This window comes from Bombina bombina, chromosome 8, assembly GCF_027579735.1.
Source record: "Bombina bombina isolate aBomBom1 chromosome 8, aBomBom1.pri, whole genome shotgun sequence".
NCBI lineage: Eukaryota > Metazoa > Chordata > Amphibia > Anura > Bombinatoridae > Bombina > Bombina bombina.
This window is the reverse complement of record NC_069506.1, coordinates 1206935-1225894: the sequence shown is the minus strand read 5'-3', so window position 1 is coordinate 1225894 and position 18960 is coordinate 1206935. Positions and strand designations below refer to the sequence as shown.

The window sequence follows — 18960 nt, the reverse complement described above, 5'->3', positions numbered from 1 at the left end:
AGAAAGTTGAACATTGGGATTTAAGGATATTAATTGTGATATCCTTGTATAATCCCTGTACCATTGGTTCAGCATACAAAGCTGGAGAGGTCTCATGTGAAAACGAGCAAAGGGGATCGCGTCCGATGCCGCAGTCATGAGACCTAACACAGAGCTACTGAAGGGAATGACTGAGACTGAAGGTTCCAACAGGCTGCAACCAATTTCAGACGTCTCTTGTCCGTTAGAGACAAAGTCATGGATACTTAATCTATCTGGAAACCTAAAAAGGTTACCCTTGTCTGAGGAATCAAAGAACGTTTTGGTAAATTGATCCTCCAACCATGTCTTTGAAGAAACACTAGTTGATTTGTGTAAGATTCTGCAGAACATAAAGACTGAGCAAGTACCAAGATATCGTCCAAATAAGGAAACACAACAATACCCCGCTCTCTGATTACAGAGAGTAGGGCACCGAGAAGCTTTGAAAAGATTCTTGGAGCTGTCTAGAGGCCAAGAGGAAGAGCAACAAATTGGTAATGCTTGTCTAGAAAAAAGAATCTCAGGAACTGATAGTGATCCGGATGAATCGGAATATGAAGATATGCATCCTGTAAGTCTATTGTGGACATATAATGCCCTTGCTGAACAAAAGGCAGAATAGTCCTTATAGTCACCATTTTTAAAGTTGGTACTCTTACATAACGATTCAAAATTTTCAGATCCAGAACTGGTCTGAATGAATTTTCCTTCTTTGGGACAATGAATAGATTTGAATAAAACCCCAGACCTTGTTCCTGAAAAGGAACCGGCATGATTACCCCTGAAAACTCCAGGTCTGAAACACACTTCAGGAAAGCCTAAGCTTTTACTGGATTTGCTGGGATGCATGAGAGAAAAATCTTCTCACAGGAGGTCTTACTCTAAATCCTATTCGATACCATTGAGAGACAATACTCTGAATCCAATGATTTTGGGCCGAATTGATCCAAATATCAAAATCTGCACCCTACCAGCTGAGCTGGAATGAGGGCCGCACCTTCATGCGAACTTGGGGGCTGGCTTTGATCTCTTAAATAGCTTGGATTTATTCCAATTTGAATAAGGCTTCCAATTGGAAACAGATTCCTTGGGGGAAGGTTTAGGTTTCTGTTCCTTATTTTGTTGAAAGGAACAAAAACGGTTAGAAGCTTTAGATTTACCCTTAGATCTTTTATCCTGAGGCAAAAAAAACTCCCTTCCCCCCAGTGACAGTTGAAATTATTGATTCCAACTGAGAACCAAATAAATGTATTACCTTGGAAAGAAAGAGATAGCAATCTGGACTTAGAAGTCATATCAGCATTCCAAGATTTGAGCCACAAAGCTCTTCTAGCTAAAATAGCTAAAGACATATATTTAACATCAATTTTGATGATATCAAAAATGGCATCACAAATTATTAGCATGTTGAATCAACTTAACAATGCTAGACAAATCATGATCCGATACTTGTTGCAGTAAAGTTTCCAACCAAAAAGTAGAAGCAGCTGCAACATCAGCCAAAGAAATTGCAGGCCTAAGAAGATGACCTGAATATAAATGAGCCTTCCTTAGATAAGATTCAAGTTTCCTATCTAAAGGATCTTTAAAAGAAGTACCATCTTCCGTAGGAATAGTAGTACGTTTAGCAAGAGTAGAGAGAGCCCCATCAACTTTGGGAATCTTTTCCCAAAACTCCAATCTAACTGCTGGAAAAGGATACATTTTTTTTAAACCTTGAAGAAGGAATAAAAGTAGTATGAGGCCTATTCCATTCTTTAGAAATCTTAGCATAAACTTACTTCACCACCTCCATAGGAGGCAAAGTTTGTAAAATTGAATTGTGGGTGTGGTGAGGGGTGTATTTATAGGCATTTTGAGGTTTGGGAAACTTTGCCCCTGCTGGTAGGATTGTATATCCCATACGTCACTAGCTCATGGACTCTTGCCAATTACATGAAAGAAATATGAAAACAACAAGTAAAGTGAAACCGGGCTAAGGCGAACTTGCCTACTAGAAATTATATGATTGCTTAATTTACAAACAAAAGTTAGACTCAAAATTAAATCACTGCACGTAACTTCTGGTTTTCCGTTAACACCAACAGAAAAGAAGCAATTGGCGCGTTGACTTTAAACTGGTAAGCCTATTTCTAATATCAGCATCTATTTTGGAAACAATCTGCACCATTTTATTTTACTTTTCACAGGATATCCCAAGGACTTTTGGAAAGAATTCTAAAGACTTCTGGGACATTGGGACTTTGAGAGACTATCTGCTATTTTGGTTTTGTATTTTTTATATTGTTTGTGGTTTTTCTCTGTATACACAATTTCATTTTATTTATTTATTTTTATTTTTAGTTCAAAAGCTCCCAAATTGGGATCGGAAGGAGCACACTGCCACACTAAATTAGCGGTATCACATACGTGTTGATGAACCATTTCCTCCACGTGTGGACAGAAACTGTTTTATCTGCATTAGGATTGTCCACAACTAATTTATGTCACCCGTTATAAAATCAACAAGAAATAAAAACAAAATGACATTAGGTTTTATTGAACACATGGATCCATGTTTTTCGTTCTAATTGATGTATTAAATGTAATGTTTTTTTAACACATACATTATCGACTCTAAGTATTAGATATTATAAGAGATCCATAACATAACACTATAGGCACCTTAGCCTTCAGATTTTAGGTGCTCTGTTCACCACCCTATATTCTAATACAATCTAAACTTGCCATCGGCGCACATTAACGTAACCCATAAAAATAATATTCAGACCAGCACTGCAGATAATACAATGTAAAGGACTAACAAAATGTTTTATTAAAGGGACAGTCAAGTAAAAAAAAACTTTAATGATTCAAATAGGGCATGTAATTTTAAAAAAACTTTCCAATTTACTTTTATCATCAATTTTGCTTTGTTCTCTTGGTATTCTTAGTTGAAAGCTAAACCTAGTAGGTTCATATGCTTATTTCTTAGACCTTGAAGGCTGCCTCTAATCTGAATGCAGTTTGACAGTTTTTCACCACTAGATGGTGTTAGTTCATGTGTTTAATATAGACAGCATTGATCTCACGCACGTGAAGTTACCTGGGAGTCAACAGTTATTGGCTAAAATGCAAGTCTGTCAAATGAACTGAAATAAGGTGGCAGTGTGCAGAGGCTTAGATAGAAGGTGATCACAGAGGTAAAATATATATTATTATAACTGTTGGTTATGCAAAACTGGGGAATGGGTAATAAAGGGATTATCTATCTTTTTAAACACACATTCTGGTGTTGTGTGTCTCTTCTGAGCTTTGTAAAGTCACTGTGCAATGGTCTTCTAAAGACATTAAGTAAAAACTAATCCTATGGATGAGACTGATGGTTTCATGTCATTCAGCACAGCAATAATGCAGCTTTATAGACAACGTATTCTTCTTATAAAAACATTTGAATTAGTCTTTAATACACAATAATGAGTTAGGTTTTATTCTAACAGTGATTTGTGTCCTCTTGTTAAATAACAAACAGTCTAGAACCTGGGTTATAAATATATAAAATGTATGAGATGTACTCTGTATATACAGACGGAACTGCTGAGAACAACTACAGTACCGATAGTGCCTGCAGCTGCTTTTATTTTAACCCTTTAAAAGTGCTGGTTAGTGGTTAGTAAGTTCTGCATCTTCACACTGGGGGCGCCATCTTGTCCCGTGTAACAGAAGTGGTGCACAGCCACAGATCATACTGACGAGCCCGAATCATGTATATCAGTTTAGCTGCACTGCTTTATATTATTTATTTTACCTGATGAATTCATTTCTTTCATGGTGGTGAGAGTCCACCATCCATTACTTTTCCCTACCACTAGGAGGAGGCAAAGATTCCAAAAACTCTACAAAACTCCTCACTGGTCTGACTTATAGCCAAGCCAAAAATATAGGAAAATAATCAAGAGCAAAAAAAAAATAGAAGCAGGGAGAAAGATGTGCATAAGAAATAATCAACACCAAAAAAACACAGAGGGCGGGGGGTCTGGTGGACTCTCACCACCATGAAAGAAATTAATTTATCTCACCACCTGTATGAAAGAAAAATTGCAAACCAACTCCTCTGCTTTCTTATGCGCAAGCTAATTCAGTGCCAGTAATGTCACTAATCTGAGAAAGCACACTGCTTCCGTCACAGGATTCATACCAAGATGGCTGCTCCCAGTATAAAGCTACAGAGCTTCTGTAATGGGTTTAAATAAGAAGAACAATACCATGGTGAGTAGTAACCGCTACTGTAAACGTACCCAGCTGTTTAATGTTAAATATAAAAGGGCTCTGTAATCTTATAGACAGGTGCATCTTATATGCAGAAACACGTGGCAACTTAACAGATCGCGTTGTACATCATCTGCTATAGCACATTATTTATAATTAACAAGCGATACAGTGCGTCGTCTCCTTTCACATTAAATTGAATCCATATAAAAACATGTCATTGGTTACTCCAGTCCGTGCAGCACTTGATCACTTGTGGCTGTGTTAGACCGGCACTCTGTTCTCCTTGGCCCATTTCTTCATGATCCGGATAATGTATTCAACCTGTGCGCTCCCTGTGCTTCTCAGCAAGTGTAACACCTCCCGCAGTGTCTCCCTGGGCAAGAAAACAAGACAAGTTTTATCCCATAGAACAAAAATTAATGTGGAATAATAATGTATTCATGATGAGTCATCTCCAGCTGTAAGGCAGAAAAACATAATTTATGTAAGAACTTACCCGATAAATTCATTTCTTTCATATTGGCAAGAGTCAATGAGCTAGTAAAGTATGGAATATACAATTCTACCAGGAGGGGTAAAGTTTCCCAAACCTTAAAATGCCTATAAATACACCCCTCACCACACCCACAATTCAGTTTAACAAATAGCCAAGTAGTGGGGTGATAAAGAAAGGAGTAAAAAGCATCAACAAGGGAATTTGGAAATAATTGTGCTTTATACAAAAAATCATAACCACCATAAAAAGGGTGGGCCTCATGGACTCTTGCCAATATGAAAGAAATTAATTTATCAGGTAAGTTCTTACATAAATTATGTTTTCTTTCATGTAATTAGCAATAGTCCATGAGCTAGTGACGTATGGGATATCAATACCCAAGATGTGGAACTCCACGCAAGAGTCACTAGAGAGGGAGGGATAAAATAAAAAAACAGCCATTTTCCGCTGTTTTTCCACAACCCAAATTATAAGTTTATTCTCTTAATGACAAGAAAAACTTAAAACATCAGCAGAAGAATCAAACTGAAACAGCTGCCTGAAGAACTTTTCTACCAAAAACTGCTTCTGAAGAAGCAAATACATCAAAACGGTAGAATTTAGTAAATGTATGCAAAGAGGACCAAGTTGCTGCTTTGCAAATCTGATCAACTGAAGCTCCATTCTTAAAAGCCCACGAAGTGGAGACTGATCTAGTAGAATGAGCTGTAATTCTGAGGCGGGACCTGACCTGAATCCAAATAAGCTTGATGAATCAAAAGCTTTAACCAAGAAGCCAATGAAATAGAAGAAGCCTTCTGACCTTTCCTAGGACCAGAAAATATAACAAATAGACTAGAAGTCTTCCTGAAATCTTTAGTAGCTTCAACATAATATTTTAATGCTCTTACCACATCCAAAGAATGTAAGGATCTTTCCAAAGAGTTCTTAGGCTTAGGACACAAGGAAGGGACAACAATTTCTCTACTAATGTTGTTAGAATTCACAACCATAGGTAAAAATTGAAATGAAGTCCGCAAAACCGCCTTATCCTGATGAAAAAAGAGACAGATGCGCCACATGGCCCAATATTGTTTGTTCAACACAATAATTATGGTCTAGTCGTGCTAGTATAAACTCACAATTTGAAATGCACTTCAGTTAGTGCAAAAGAAGCAGTCTGGGATCAATCACAGTCACCCAGCAGACCGACCTCTAGGGTAGATAGGATTAATCTGTAGTGGAAATATAAAGAGACACAGGGGTGCCTATATGGCCTAGTACAGTTTGGTCCCAAGATATATTACTATATTTAAGTAATATACTCACAATTGGTAAAGCATCTCCAGTGATGCAAATCAGGCAGGATGGGATCAATACAGTCACCCAACAGACTATGACAGGGTTCCCACAGGAAGCAAACAGCAAAGGTCCCAATGAAGGCCAAGGTTTGGTCCAAATAATGCACAAGAGCAAGTGTTTTTATAAAAAAAGTAATATTTACTATATAAAAACAAGTAAAAACAAGCGACGCGTTTCTCAGCACACAGGCTGTTTCATCAGGCTTACAACATATATGAGTTATATGTTGTAAGCCTGATGAAACAGCCTGTGTGCTGAGAAACGCGTCGCTTGTTTTTACTTGTTTTTCTATAGTAAATATTACTTTTTTTATAAAAACACTTGCTCTTGTGCATTATTTGGACCAAACCTTGGCCTTCATTGGGACCTTTGCTGTTTGCTTCCTGTGGGAACCCTGTCATAGTCTGTTGGGTGACTGTATTGATCCCATCCTGCCTGATTTGCATCACTGGAGATGCTTTACCAATTGTGAGTATATTACTTAAATATAGTAATATATCTTGGGACCAAACTGTACTAGGCCATATAGGCACCCCTGTGTCTCTTTATATTTCCACTACAGATTAATCCTATCTACCCTAGAGGTCGGTCTGCTGGGTGACTGTGATTGATCCCAGACTGCTTCTTTTGCACTAACTGAAGTGCATTTCAAATTGTGAGTTTATACTAGCACGACTAGACCATAATTATTGTGTTGAACAAACAATATTGGGCCATGTGGCGCATCTGTCTCTTTTTTTATTGTAGATCATCCCTATAGGATCCAGGCCGGGTTCTCTACAGATTGCTGCCTAAAGATCACCCTCTATTTCCACTCCTCAGAGACTTTTTATTTGTATATTTGGAATTATTGAAGCATTACCTATTGTTTTTATTTATGTGTGATATTTAGTACAACTATTGATTTAAAGTATTAATTTAATTGATCTATTGTTCATTATACACCTCACTAGGTCGGATATATTGTTATCATTTAGGGCGCCCCCTATTATATAAGAATTATCCTGATGAAAAATCAGAAAAGGACATTCACAAGAAAGAGCAGAAAGCTCAGAAACTCTTCTAGCAGAAGAGATAGCCAAAAGGAACAACACTTTCCAAGAAAGTAGTTTAATGTCCAAAGAATGCATAGGCTCAAATGGAGGAGCCTGTAACGCCTTCAAAACCAAATTAAGACTCCAAGGAGGAGAAATTGATATAATGACAGGCTTAATACGAACTAAAGCCTGTACAAAACAGTGAATATCAGGAAGATTAGCAATCTGTGAAATAAAACAGAAAGAGCAGAGATTTGTCCCATCAAGGAACTTGCTGACAAACCTTTATCCAAACCATTCTGAAGAAACTGTAAAATTCTAGGAATTCTAAAAGAATGCCAAGAGAATTTATGAGAACACCATGAAATGTAAGTCTTCCAAACTTGATAATAAATCTTTCTAGAAACAGATTTACAAGCTTGTAACATAGTATTAACCACTGAGTCAGAGAAACCTCTATGACTTAGCACTAAGCGTTCAATTTCCATACCTTCAAATTTAATGATTTGAGATCCTGATGGAAAAATGGACCTTGAGACAGTAGGTCCGGCCTTAACAGAAGTGGCCAAGGTTGGCAACTGGACATCCGAACAAGATCCGTATACCAAAACCTGTGTGGCCATGCTGGAGCCACCAGCAACACAAACGATTGTTCCATGATGATTTTGGAGATCACTCTTGGAAGAAGAGCTAGAGGCGGAAAGATGTAAGCAGGTTGATAACACCATGGAAGTGTCAGTGCTGAACATCCCTGGACCTGGACAGGTATCTGGGAAGTTTCTTGTTTACATGAGAGGCCATCAGATTTATCTCTGGAAGACCCCACATCTGAACAATCTGAGAAAACACATCTGGATGGAGAGACCACTCCCCCGGATGTTAAGTCTGACGGCTGAGATAATCCGCCTCCCAATTGTCTACACCTTCGATATGCACCGCAGAGATTAGACAGGAGCTGGATTCCGCCCAAGCAAGTATCCGAGATACTTCTTTCATGGCTTGGGGACCGAGTCCCACCCTGATGATTGACATATGCCACAGTTGTGATATTATCTGTCTGAAAGCAAATGAACAGTTCTCTCTTCAACAAAGGCCAAAACTGAAGAGCTCTGAAAATTGCACGGAGTTCTAAAATATTGATTGGTAATCTCGACTCTTGAGATTTCCAAACTCCTTGTGCTATCAAAGATCCCCAAACAGCTCCCCAACCTGAAAGACTTGCATCTGTAGTTATCACAGTCCAGGTTGGCCAAATAAAAGAAGCCCCTTTAGCTAAACGCTGGTGATTTAACCACCACGTCAGAGAGTGTCGAACATTGGGATTTAAGGATATTAATTGTGATATCTTTGTATAATCTCTGCACCATTGATTCAGCATACAAAGCTGGAGAGGTCTCATGTGAAAACGAGCAAAAGGAATCGCGTCCGATGCTGCAGTCATGAGGCCTAAAACTTCCATGCACATAGCCACTGAAGGGAATGACTGAGACTGAAGGTGCCGACAGGCTGCAACCAATTTCAAACGTCTCTTGTCTGTTAGAGACAGAGTCATGGACACTGAATCTATCTGGAAACCTAAAAAGGTGACCCTTGTCTGAGGAATCAAGAAACTTTTTGATAAATTGATCCTCCAACCATGTTTTCGAAGAAACAACACTAGTTGATTCGTGTGAGATTCTGCAGAACGTAAAGACTGAGCTAGTACCAAGATATCGTCCAAATAAGGAAACACTGCAATACCCTGTTCTCTGATTAAAGAGAGTAGGGCACCTAGAACCTTTGAAAATATTCTTGGAGCTGTTACTAGGCCAAATAGAAGAGCAACAAATTGGTAATGCTTGTCTAGAAAAGAGAATCTCAGGAACTGATAATGTTCTGGATGAATCGGAATATGAAGGTATGCATCCTGCAAGTCTATTGTGGACATATAATGTCCTCGCTGAACAAAAGGCAGAATAGTCCTTATAGTTACCATCTTGAAAGTTGGTACTCTAACATAACGATTCAAAATTTTCAGATCCAGAACTGGTCTGAACAAATTTTCTTTCAAGTTTCTTTCAAGTCACCTTTGTCACTGATTTTAGCTCTGACTATCAATCGATATGTGACATTATTAAAAGACACTTTAAGCTTCTTGTGGCTGACGACAAGCTCATAAACTGTGTATCCAAAGGGATTAGGTGTTCTTATCGCCGCAACAAGACATTGGGCAATTACTTATCACCTACAGTTTTGAGCAACCCCCGTGCCACAATGAGCTCATGGCTGACATCTAAGGGTATGTTTAGGTGTGGGAGCAATCGTTGCAAGGCCTGTGATTATATAATCATATCTGACACTTTCACATCTACAGTCACGGATCAAACATATGACATTAATTTTTGCTTAAACTGTACATCTAATTTTGTCATCTACCTGATCACTTGCACTTTGTGCAAGGTTCAATATGTAGGACTCACAACCAGGGACATCAGGTCTCGTATCAGAGAACACTTGTCCACCATCAATGTGGGCAAGTCGTCATCACCCATAGTACAACATTTCTGTACTAAACACAACCAAAATGTTTCATCTTTCAGATGGCTAGCTATAGACCACATACCTCATCCAAAAAGAGGAGATAGACAGAGGCTCTTAGAGAAACGTGAGATGTTATGGATTTTTAAATTATCAACTAAAGTCCCTTTGGGCCTCAATGCTGAGTATGATTTAATCAATTATTGGGAGTGAAGATTTCTTTAACTCATTTAGCTGTTCACTGTCATCTATCTTCACTCTTTCAATAATTATTACTTCATTTAACTGTTGCCCATTTTGCTATTTATTCATTTTTGGGTCACCACCATTTGTGGTTTGTAATATAATTATTTTTGGGCTTCAGTGACATTTTGCTTATATTTTCTATTTATTTTTATATTATACACAAGTGTATGTTCTCTGTATATGGCGTCCATATATACTCACAGATATTCTAGTGCAATGTTGTATCTTATATCCTAACATTGGCTTCTAATGATTACTCATCATTGCCTTTGTTTATTATGTCTACTATTTCTGGGTATATTATGTCCATACTCCCTTATAAGTTTATCGTCATATAGATTATATATCGACTCTATTATTTACTTTCTAATATGGGAGTGAGCACATACACATGTGTATATATATGTATACGTTTGTATACAAATATATGCATGTACATATATATATATATATTTTCACATTTATTTCTCCTTTGAGTGTTATACACAATCATGTGTATTACTATCATTATTTTTCATATGTATTTTTTCATGTGGTTTTTCATTGAATTCATCATCATTTGTGTTCTATTTTGTAATATACATTCATTTATCATATTCTAGAGTTTTATGCAACACAATTAATAATTGTTTGTGTTTTACATCTATCATCCTTTTTTATAAACATTATTATGTATGTATTAATTGGAATCTCAATTTTTCTATATTTATCTATCCAATTTACTGCAGTATAGGGAGTAACATTGTGTTTCAGTTTAAAATGTGGTCTCAGGTACACTTTGACATGTCATTTTATAGGTGTGTTTTGATTGAATTGGTTTTATCCAATAGGGGTGAAGTACACCCTTTTTAAGTTTCACATGCAAGCTTATACCTTTATCAGTAGTGAGTACGGTGCCAGCCGAAACGCGTATACTGTTTTTTCTCTCAGTGTACCTTGTACCTCCATGAACTTTTACTTGTTGACCAAATAAAGGCTAAGTTTTATACAGTGGCTGCTTCCAGTTTCTTCTTGTTTTCATTTAGTCCTTATAGTCACCATCTTGAAAGTTGGTACTCTTACATAACGATTCAAAATTTTCAGATCCAGAACTGGTCTGAATGAATTTTCCTTCTTTGGGACAATGAATAGATTTGAATAAAACCCCAGACCTTGTTCCTGAGAAGGAACCGGCATGATTACCCCTGAAAACTCCAGGTCTGAAACACACTTCAGGAAAGCCTAAGCTTTTACTGGATTTGCTGGGATGCGTGAGAGAAAAAATCTTCTCACAGGAGGTCTTACTATAAATCCTATTCAATACCATTGAGAGACAATGCTCTGAATCCATTGATTTTGGACAGAATTTATCCAAATATCTTTGAAAAACCTTAATCTGCCCCCTACCAGCTGAGCTGGAATGAGGGCCGCACCTTCATGCGGAATTAGGGGCTGACTTTGGTTTCTTAAATGGCTTGGATTTATTCCAATTTGAGGAAGGCTTCCAATTGGAAACAGATTCCTTGGGGGAAGGATTAGATTTCTGTTCCTTATTTTGACGAAAGGAACGAAAACGGTTAGAAGCCTTAGATTTACCCTTAGGTTTTTATCCTGAGGCAGAAAAACTCCCTTTCCCCCAGTAACAGTTGAAATAATAGAATCCAACTGAGAACCAAATAAATTATTACCTTGGAAAGAAAGATAGTAATCTAGACTTAGATGTCATATTAGCATTCCAAGATTTAAGCCACAAAGCTCTTCTAGCTAAAATTGCTAAAGACATGGATCTAACATCAATTTTGATAATATCAAAAATGGCATAAAAAATAAAATGATTAGCATGTTGCAGTAAGCGAATAATGCTAGATATGTCAGAATCCAATTCCTGTTGCGCTAAATTTTCCAACCAAAAAGTTGATGCAGCCGCAACAGCCAAAGAAACACACATAGCAAGCGCTCCTCAGACCTTAGCTCTCACACACACATGGCAAGTGCTCCTCGGACCTTAGCTCTCACACACACATGGCAAGTGCTCCTCGGACCTTAGCTCTCACACACACACACAGCAAGCGCTCTTCAGGCCTTAGCTCACACACACACAGCAAGCGCTCCTCAGACCTTAGCTCTCACACACACATAGCAAGTGCTCCTCCAGCCATAGCTCACAAATAGCAAGCGTTCCTCAAACCTTAGCTCTCAGACACACATAGCAAGCGCTCTTCAGACCTTAGCTCTCACACAAACACACACACATAGCAAGCGCTCCTCAGGCTTTAGCTCTCACACACACACACATAGCAAGCGCTCCTCAGGCTTTAACTCACACACATAGCAAGCGCTCTTCAGGCTTTAGCTCTCACACACACACACATAGCAAGCGCTCCTCAGGCTTTAACTCACACACATAGCAAGCGCTCTTGAGGCTTTATCTCTCACACACACACACATAGCAAGCGCTCTTCAGGCCTTAGCTCTCGCACACACACACATAGCAAGCACTCCTCAGGCCTTAGCTCACACACCCACATAGCAAGCGCTCCTCAGGCCTTAGCTCACACACCCACATAGCAAGCGCTCCTCAGGCCTTAGCTCACACACATAGGAGTTGTTTAAAACTGCTGCTCTATCTGAATCAAGAACAATGAACATTTACTTTTGACTTTACTATCCATTTAATTCTATTAATAAGATTCAGACACTCAACAAAATATCTCCATCCAAATAAATGTGCCTCATCCGAGCTAAAGTGATATTCTTTGCTGCATGTGTCAATCACTGCCAGGGTCCCTTCCAGTAACTTGTGTAACAAGTAACCAGCATTTCTGTTGAGGGCTCATTCACATAAAGAGGGCATCACCCCATAAGGAATGACAAAAATAAGAGTTTAAGAGTGCACAACCAGCTACCTTAAGGTACAGGAAAAAGGCTCAGTCACATTCAAAAGAAGAAGTTTACACAGATCACATTATTTCTGCTTACTTGGGCTCTCGTCCTGCTAATATCATCTGGAATACGCCCACACAAGCTCCTCTCTTCCCTTCCCAGTACTCGGGGCTGGGATCCAACCTCTCCAGGGTATCAAAGGCTTTAGCAGAGTAATAGAACTGCCCCATCTATAAGAAAGAAGATACAAAGACAATATTACATAGTGCTACACACCTGTGTGCCTACCGTACCCACCAATGGCACACACACCCTATAGCTAAAGCAAGGGCCTGCTGTACTACACACACCCTGTAGCTAAAGCAAGGGCCTCCTGTACTACACACACCCTGTAGGTAAAGCCAGGGCCTCCTCTACTACACACACCCTGTAGGTAAAGCAAGGGCCTCCTGTCCTACACACCTGTGTACCCATTGTACCGTCTGATAGCACACACACACCCTATAGCTAAAGCAAGGGCCTCCTGTACTACACACACCCTGTAGGTAAAGAAAGGGTCTCCTGTACTACATACACCCTGTAGGTAAAGCAAGGGCCTCCTGTACTACACACACCCTGTACCTAAAGCAAGGGCCTCCTGTACTACACACACCCAGTAGCTAAAGCAAGGGCCTCCTGTACTACACACACCCTGTAGCTAAAGCAAGGGCCTCCTGTACTACACACACCCTGTAGCTAAAGCAAGGGCCTCCTGTACTACACACACCCTGTAGCTAAAGCAAGGGCCTCCTGTACTACATACAACCTGTAGCTAAAGCAAGGGCCTCCTGTACTACACACACCCTGTAGCTAAAGCAAGGGCCTCCTGTACTACACACACCCTGTAGCTAAAGCAAAGGCCTCCTGGACTACACACACCCTGTAGCTAAAGCAAGGGCCTCCTGGACTACACACACCCTGTAGCTAAAGCAAGGGCCTCCTGGACTACACACACCCTGTAGCTAAAGCAAGGGCCTCCTGTACTACACACACCCTGTAGCTAAAGCAAGGGCCTCCTGGACTACACACACCCTGTAGCTAAAGCAAGGGCCTCCTGGACTACACACACCCTGTAGCTAAAGCAAGGGCCTCCTGGACTACACACACCCTGTAGCTAAAGCAAGGGCCTCCTGGACTACACACACCCTGTAGCTAAAGCAAGGGCCTCCTGTACTACACACACCCTGTAGCTAAGGCAAGGGCCTCCTGTACTACACACACCCTGTAGCTAAAGCAAGGGCCTCCTGCACTACACACACCCTGTAGTTAAAGCAAGGGCCTCCTGTTCTACACACACCCTGTAGCTAAAGCAAGGGCCTCCTGTACTACACACACCCTGTAGCTAAAGCAAGGGCCTCCTGTACTACACACACCCTGTAGCTAAAGCAAGGGCCTCCTGTACTACACACACCCTGTAGCTAAAGCAAGGGCCTCCTGTACTACACACACCCTGTAGCTAAAGCAAGGGCCTCCTGTACTACACACACCCTGTAGCTAAAGCAAGGGCCTCCTGTACTACACACACCCTGTAGCTAAAGCAATGGCCTCCTGTACTACACATACCCTGTAGCTAAAGCAAGGGCCTCCTGTACTACACACACTCTGTAGCTAAAGCAAGGGCCTCCTGTCCAGACACACCCTGTAGGTAAAGCAAGGGCCTCCTGTACTACACACACCCTGTAGCTAAAGCAAGGGCCTCCTGTACTACACACACCCTGTAGCTAAAGCAAGGGCCTCCTGTACTAAACACCCTGTAGCTAAAGCAAGGGCCTCCTGTACTACACATACACAGTAGCTAAAGCAAGGGCCTCCTGTACTACACACACCTATTACACACACCCTGTAGCTAAAGCAAGGGCCTCCTGTACTACACACACCCTGTAGCTAAAGCAAGGGCCTCCTGTACTACACACACCCTGTAGCTAAAGCAAGGGCCTCCTGTACTACACACACCCTGTAGCTAAAGCAAGGGACTCCTGTACTACACACACCCTGTAGCTAAAGCAAGGGCCTCCTGTACTACACACACCCTGTAGCTAAAGCAAGGGCCTCCTGTACTACACACACCCTGTAGCTAAGGCAAGGGCCTCCTGTACTACACACACCCTGTAGCTAAGGCAAGGGCCTCCTGTACTACACACACCCTGTAGCTAAAGCAAGGGCCTCCTGTACTACAGACACCCTGTAGGTAAAGCAAGGGCCTCCTGTACCACACACACCCTGTAGCTAAAGCAAGGGCCTCCTGTACTACACACACCCTGTAGCTAAAGCAAGGGCCTCCTGTACTACACACACCCTGTACCTAAAGCAAGAGCCTCCTGTACTACACACACCCTGTAGCTAAAGCAAGGGCCTCCTGTACTACACACACCCTGTAGCTAAAGCAAGGGCCTCCTGTACTACACATACCCTGTAGGTAAAGCAAGGGCCTCCTGTACTACACACACCCTGTACCTAAAGCAAGGGCCTCCTGTACTACACACACCCTGTAGCTAAAGCAAGGGCCTCCTGTACTACACACACCCTGTAGCTAAAGCAAGGGCCTCCTGTACTACACACACTCTGTAGCTAAAGCAAGGGCCTCCTGTACTACACACACCCTGTACCTAAAGCAAGGGCCTCCTGTTCTACATACACCCTGTAGCTAAAGCAAGGGCCTCCTGTACTACACACACCCTGTAGGTAAAGCAAGGGCCTCCTGTACTACACACACTCTGTAGCTAAAGCAAGGGCCTCCTGTACTACACACACTCTGTAGCTAAAGCAAGGGCCTCCTGTACTACACACACCCTGTAGGTAAAGCAAGGGCCTCCTGTACTACACATACCCTGTAGCTAAAGCAAGGGCCTCCTGTACTACACACACCCTGTAGCTAAAGCAAGGGCCTCCTGTACTACACACACCCTGTAGCTAAAGCAAGGGCCTCCTGTACTACACACACCCTGTAGCTAAAGCAAGGGCCTCCTGTACTACACACACCTTGTAGCTAAAGCAAGGGCCTCCTGTACTACACACACCTTGTAGCTAAAGCAAGGGCCTCCTGTACTACACACACCCTGTAGGTAAAGCAAGGGCCTCCTGTACTACACATACCCTGTAGCTAAAGCAAGGGCCTCCTGTACTACACACACCCTGTAGCTAAAGCAAGGGCCTCCTGTACTACACACACCCTGTAGCTAAAGCAAGGGCCTCCTGTACTACACACATCCTGTAGCTAAAGCAAGGGCCTCCTGTACTACACACACCCTGTAGCTAAAGCAAGGGCCTCCTGTACTACACACACCCTGTAGCTAAAGCAAGGGCATCCTGTACTACACACACCCTGTAGCTAAAGCAAGGGCCTCCTGTACTACACACACCCTGTAGCTAAAGCAAGGGCCTCCTGTACTACACACACCCTGTACCCAAAGCAAGAGCCTCCTGTACTACACACACCCTGTAGCTAAAGCAAGGGCCTCCTGTACTACACACACCCTGTAGCTAAAGCAATGGCCTCCTGTACTACACATACCCTGTAGCTAAAGCAAGGGCCTCCTGTACTACACACACTCTGTAGCTAAAGCAAGGGCCTCCTGTACTACACACACCCTGTAGGTAAAGCAAGGGCCTCCTGTACTACACACACCCTGTAGCTAAAGCAAGGGCCTCCTGTACTACACACACCCTGTAGCTAAAGCAAGGGCCTCCTGTACTAAACACCCTGTAGCTAAAGCAAGGGCCTCCTGTACTACACATACACAGTAGCTAAAGCAAGGGCCTCCTGTACTACACACACCTATTACACACACCCTGTAGCTAAAGCAAGGGCCTCCTGTACTACACACACCCTGTAGCTAAAGCAAGGGCCTCCTGTACTACACACACCCTGTAGCTAAAGCAAGGGCCTCCTGTACTACAAACACCCTGTAGCTAAAGCAATGGCCTCCTGTACTACACACACCTATTACACACACCCTGTAGCTAAAGCAAGGGCCTCCTGTACTACACACACCCTGTAGCTAAAGCAAGGGCCTCCTGTACTACACACAGCCTGTAGCTAAAGCAAGGGCCTCCTGTACTACACACAGCCTGTAGCTAAAGCAAGGGACTCCTGTACTACACACACCCTGTAGCTAAAGCAAGGGCCTCCTGTACTACACACACCCTGTAGCTAAAGCAAGGGCCTCCTGTACTACACACACCCTGTAGCTAAGGCAAGGGCCTCCTGTACTACACACACCCTGTAGCTAAGGCAAGGGCCTCCTGTACTACACACACCCTGTAGCTAAAGCAAGGGCCTCCTGTACTACACACACCCTGTAGGTAAAGCAAGGGCCTCCTGTACCACACACACCCTGTAGCTAAAGCAAGGGCCTCCTGTACTACACACACCCTGTAGCTAAAGCAAGGGCCTCCTGTACTACACACACCCTGTACCTAAAGCAAGAGCCTCCTGTACTACACACACCCTGTAGCTAAAGCAAGGGCCTCCTGTACTACACACACCCTGTAGCTAAAGCAAGGGCCTCCTGTACTACACATACCCTGTAGGTAAAGCAAGGGCCTCCTGTACTACACACACCCTGTACCTAAAGCAAGGGCCTCCTGTACTACACACACCCTGTAGCTAAAGCAAGGGCCTCCTGTACTACACACACCCTGTAGCTAAAGCAAGGGCCTCCTGTACTAAACACACTCTGTAGCTAAAGCAAGGGCCTCCTGTACTACACACACCCTGTACCTAAAGCAAGGGCCTCCTGTTCTACATACACCCTGTAGCTAAAGCAAGGGCCTCCTGTACTACACACACCCTGTAGGTAAAGCAAGGGCCTCCTGTACTACACATACCCTGTAGCTAAAGCAAGGGCCTCCTGTACTACACACACCCTGTAGCTAAAGCAAGGGCCTCCTGTACTACACACACCCTGTAGCTAAAGCAAGGGCCTCCTGTACTAAACACACTCTGTAGCTAAAGCAAGGGCCTCCTGTACTACACACACCTTGTAGCTAAAGCAAGGGCCTCCTGTACTACACACACCTTGTAGCTAAAGCAAGGGCCTCCTGTACTACACACACCCTGTAGGTAAAGCAAGGGCCTCCTGTACTACACATACCCTGTAGCTAAAGCAAGGGCCTTCTGTACTACACACACCCTGTAGCTAAAGCAAGGGCCTCCTGTACTACACACACCCTGTAGGTAAAGCAAGGGCCTCCTGTACTACACACATCCTGTAGCTAAAGCAAGGGCCTCCTGTACTACACACACCCTGTAGCTAAAGCAAGGGCCTCCTGTACTACACACACCCTGTAGCTAAAGCAAGGGCCTCCTGTACTACACACACCTTGTAGCTAAAGCAAGGGCCTCCTGTACTACACACACCCTGTACCCAAAGCAAGAGCCTCCTGTACTACACACACCCTGTAGCTAAAGCAAGGGCCTCCTGTACTACACACACCCTGTAGCTAAAGCAATGGCCTCCTGTACTACACATACCCTGTAGCTAAAGCAAGGGCCTCCTGTACTACACACACTCTGTAGCTAAAGCAAGGGCCTCCTGTACTACACACACCCTGTAGGTAAAGCAAGGGCCTCCTGTACTACACACACCCTGTAGCTAAAGCAAGGGCCTCCTGTACTACACACACCCTGTAGCTAAAGCAAGGGCCTCCTGTACTAAACACCCTGTAGCTAAAGCAAGGGCCTCCTGTACTACACATACACAGTAGCTAAAGCAAAGGCCTCCTGTACTACACACACCTATTACACACACCCTGTAGCTAAAGCAAGGGCCTCCTGTACTACACACACCCTGTAGCTAAAGCAAGGGCCTCCTGTACTACACACACCCTGTAGCTAAAGCAAGGGCCTCCTGTACTACACACAGCCTGTAGCTAAAGCAAGGGCCTCCTGTACTACACACACCCTGTAGCTAAAGCAAGGGCCTCCTGTACTACACACAGCCTGTAGCTAAAGCAAGGGACTCCTGTACTACACACACCCTGTAGCTAAAGCAAGGGCCTCCTGTACTATACACACCCTGTAGCTAAAGCAAGGGCCTCCTGTACTACACACACCCTGTAGCTAAGGCAAGGGCCTCCTGTACTACACACACCCTGTAGCTAAGGCAAGGGCCTCCTGTACTACACACACCCTGTAGCTAAAGCAATGGC

The 18960-nt window shown here is 42.6% G+C and overlaps 1 protein-coding gene across 1 annotated transcript in view; it reads right to left on the bottom strand.

The window, feature by feature from the left end:
• Positions 1–2806: 2806 nt before the first annotated feature.
• IFT56 (intraflagellar transport 56) overlaps positions 2807–18960 on the bottom strand; it is a 291153-nt gene continuing 274999 nt past the window's right edge. The window contains exons 17-18 of the mRNA XM_053690101.1: positions 12868–13001; positions 2807–4645 (exon numbers count right to left, since the gene is read on the bottom strand). Of these exons, the coding sequence (XP_053546076.1) occupies positions 4534–4645; positions 12868–13001 (246 nt within the window). The 3' untranslated portion in view covers positions 2807–4533. The remainder of the gene's footprint in view (positions 4646–12867; positions 13002–18960) is intronic.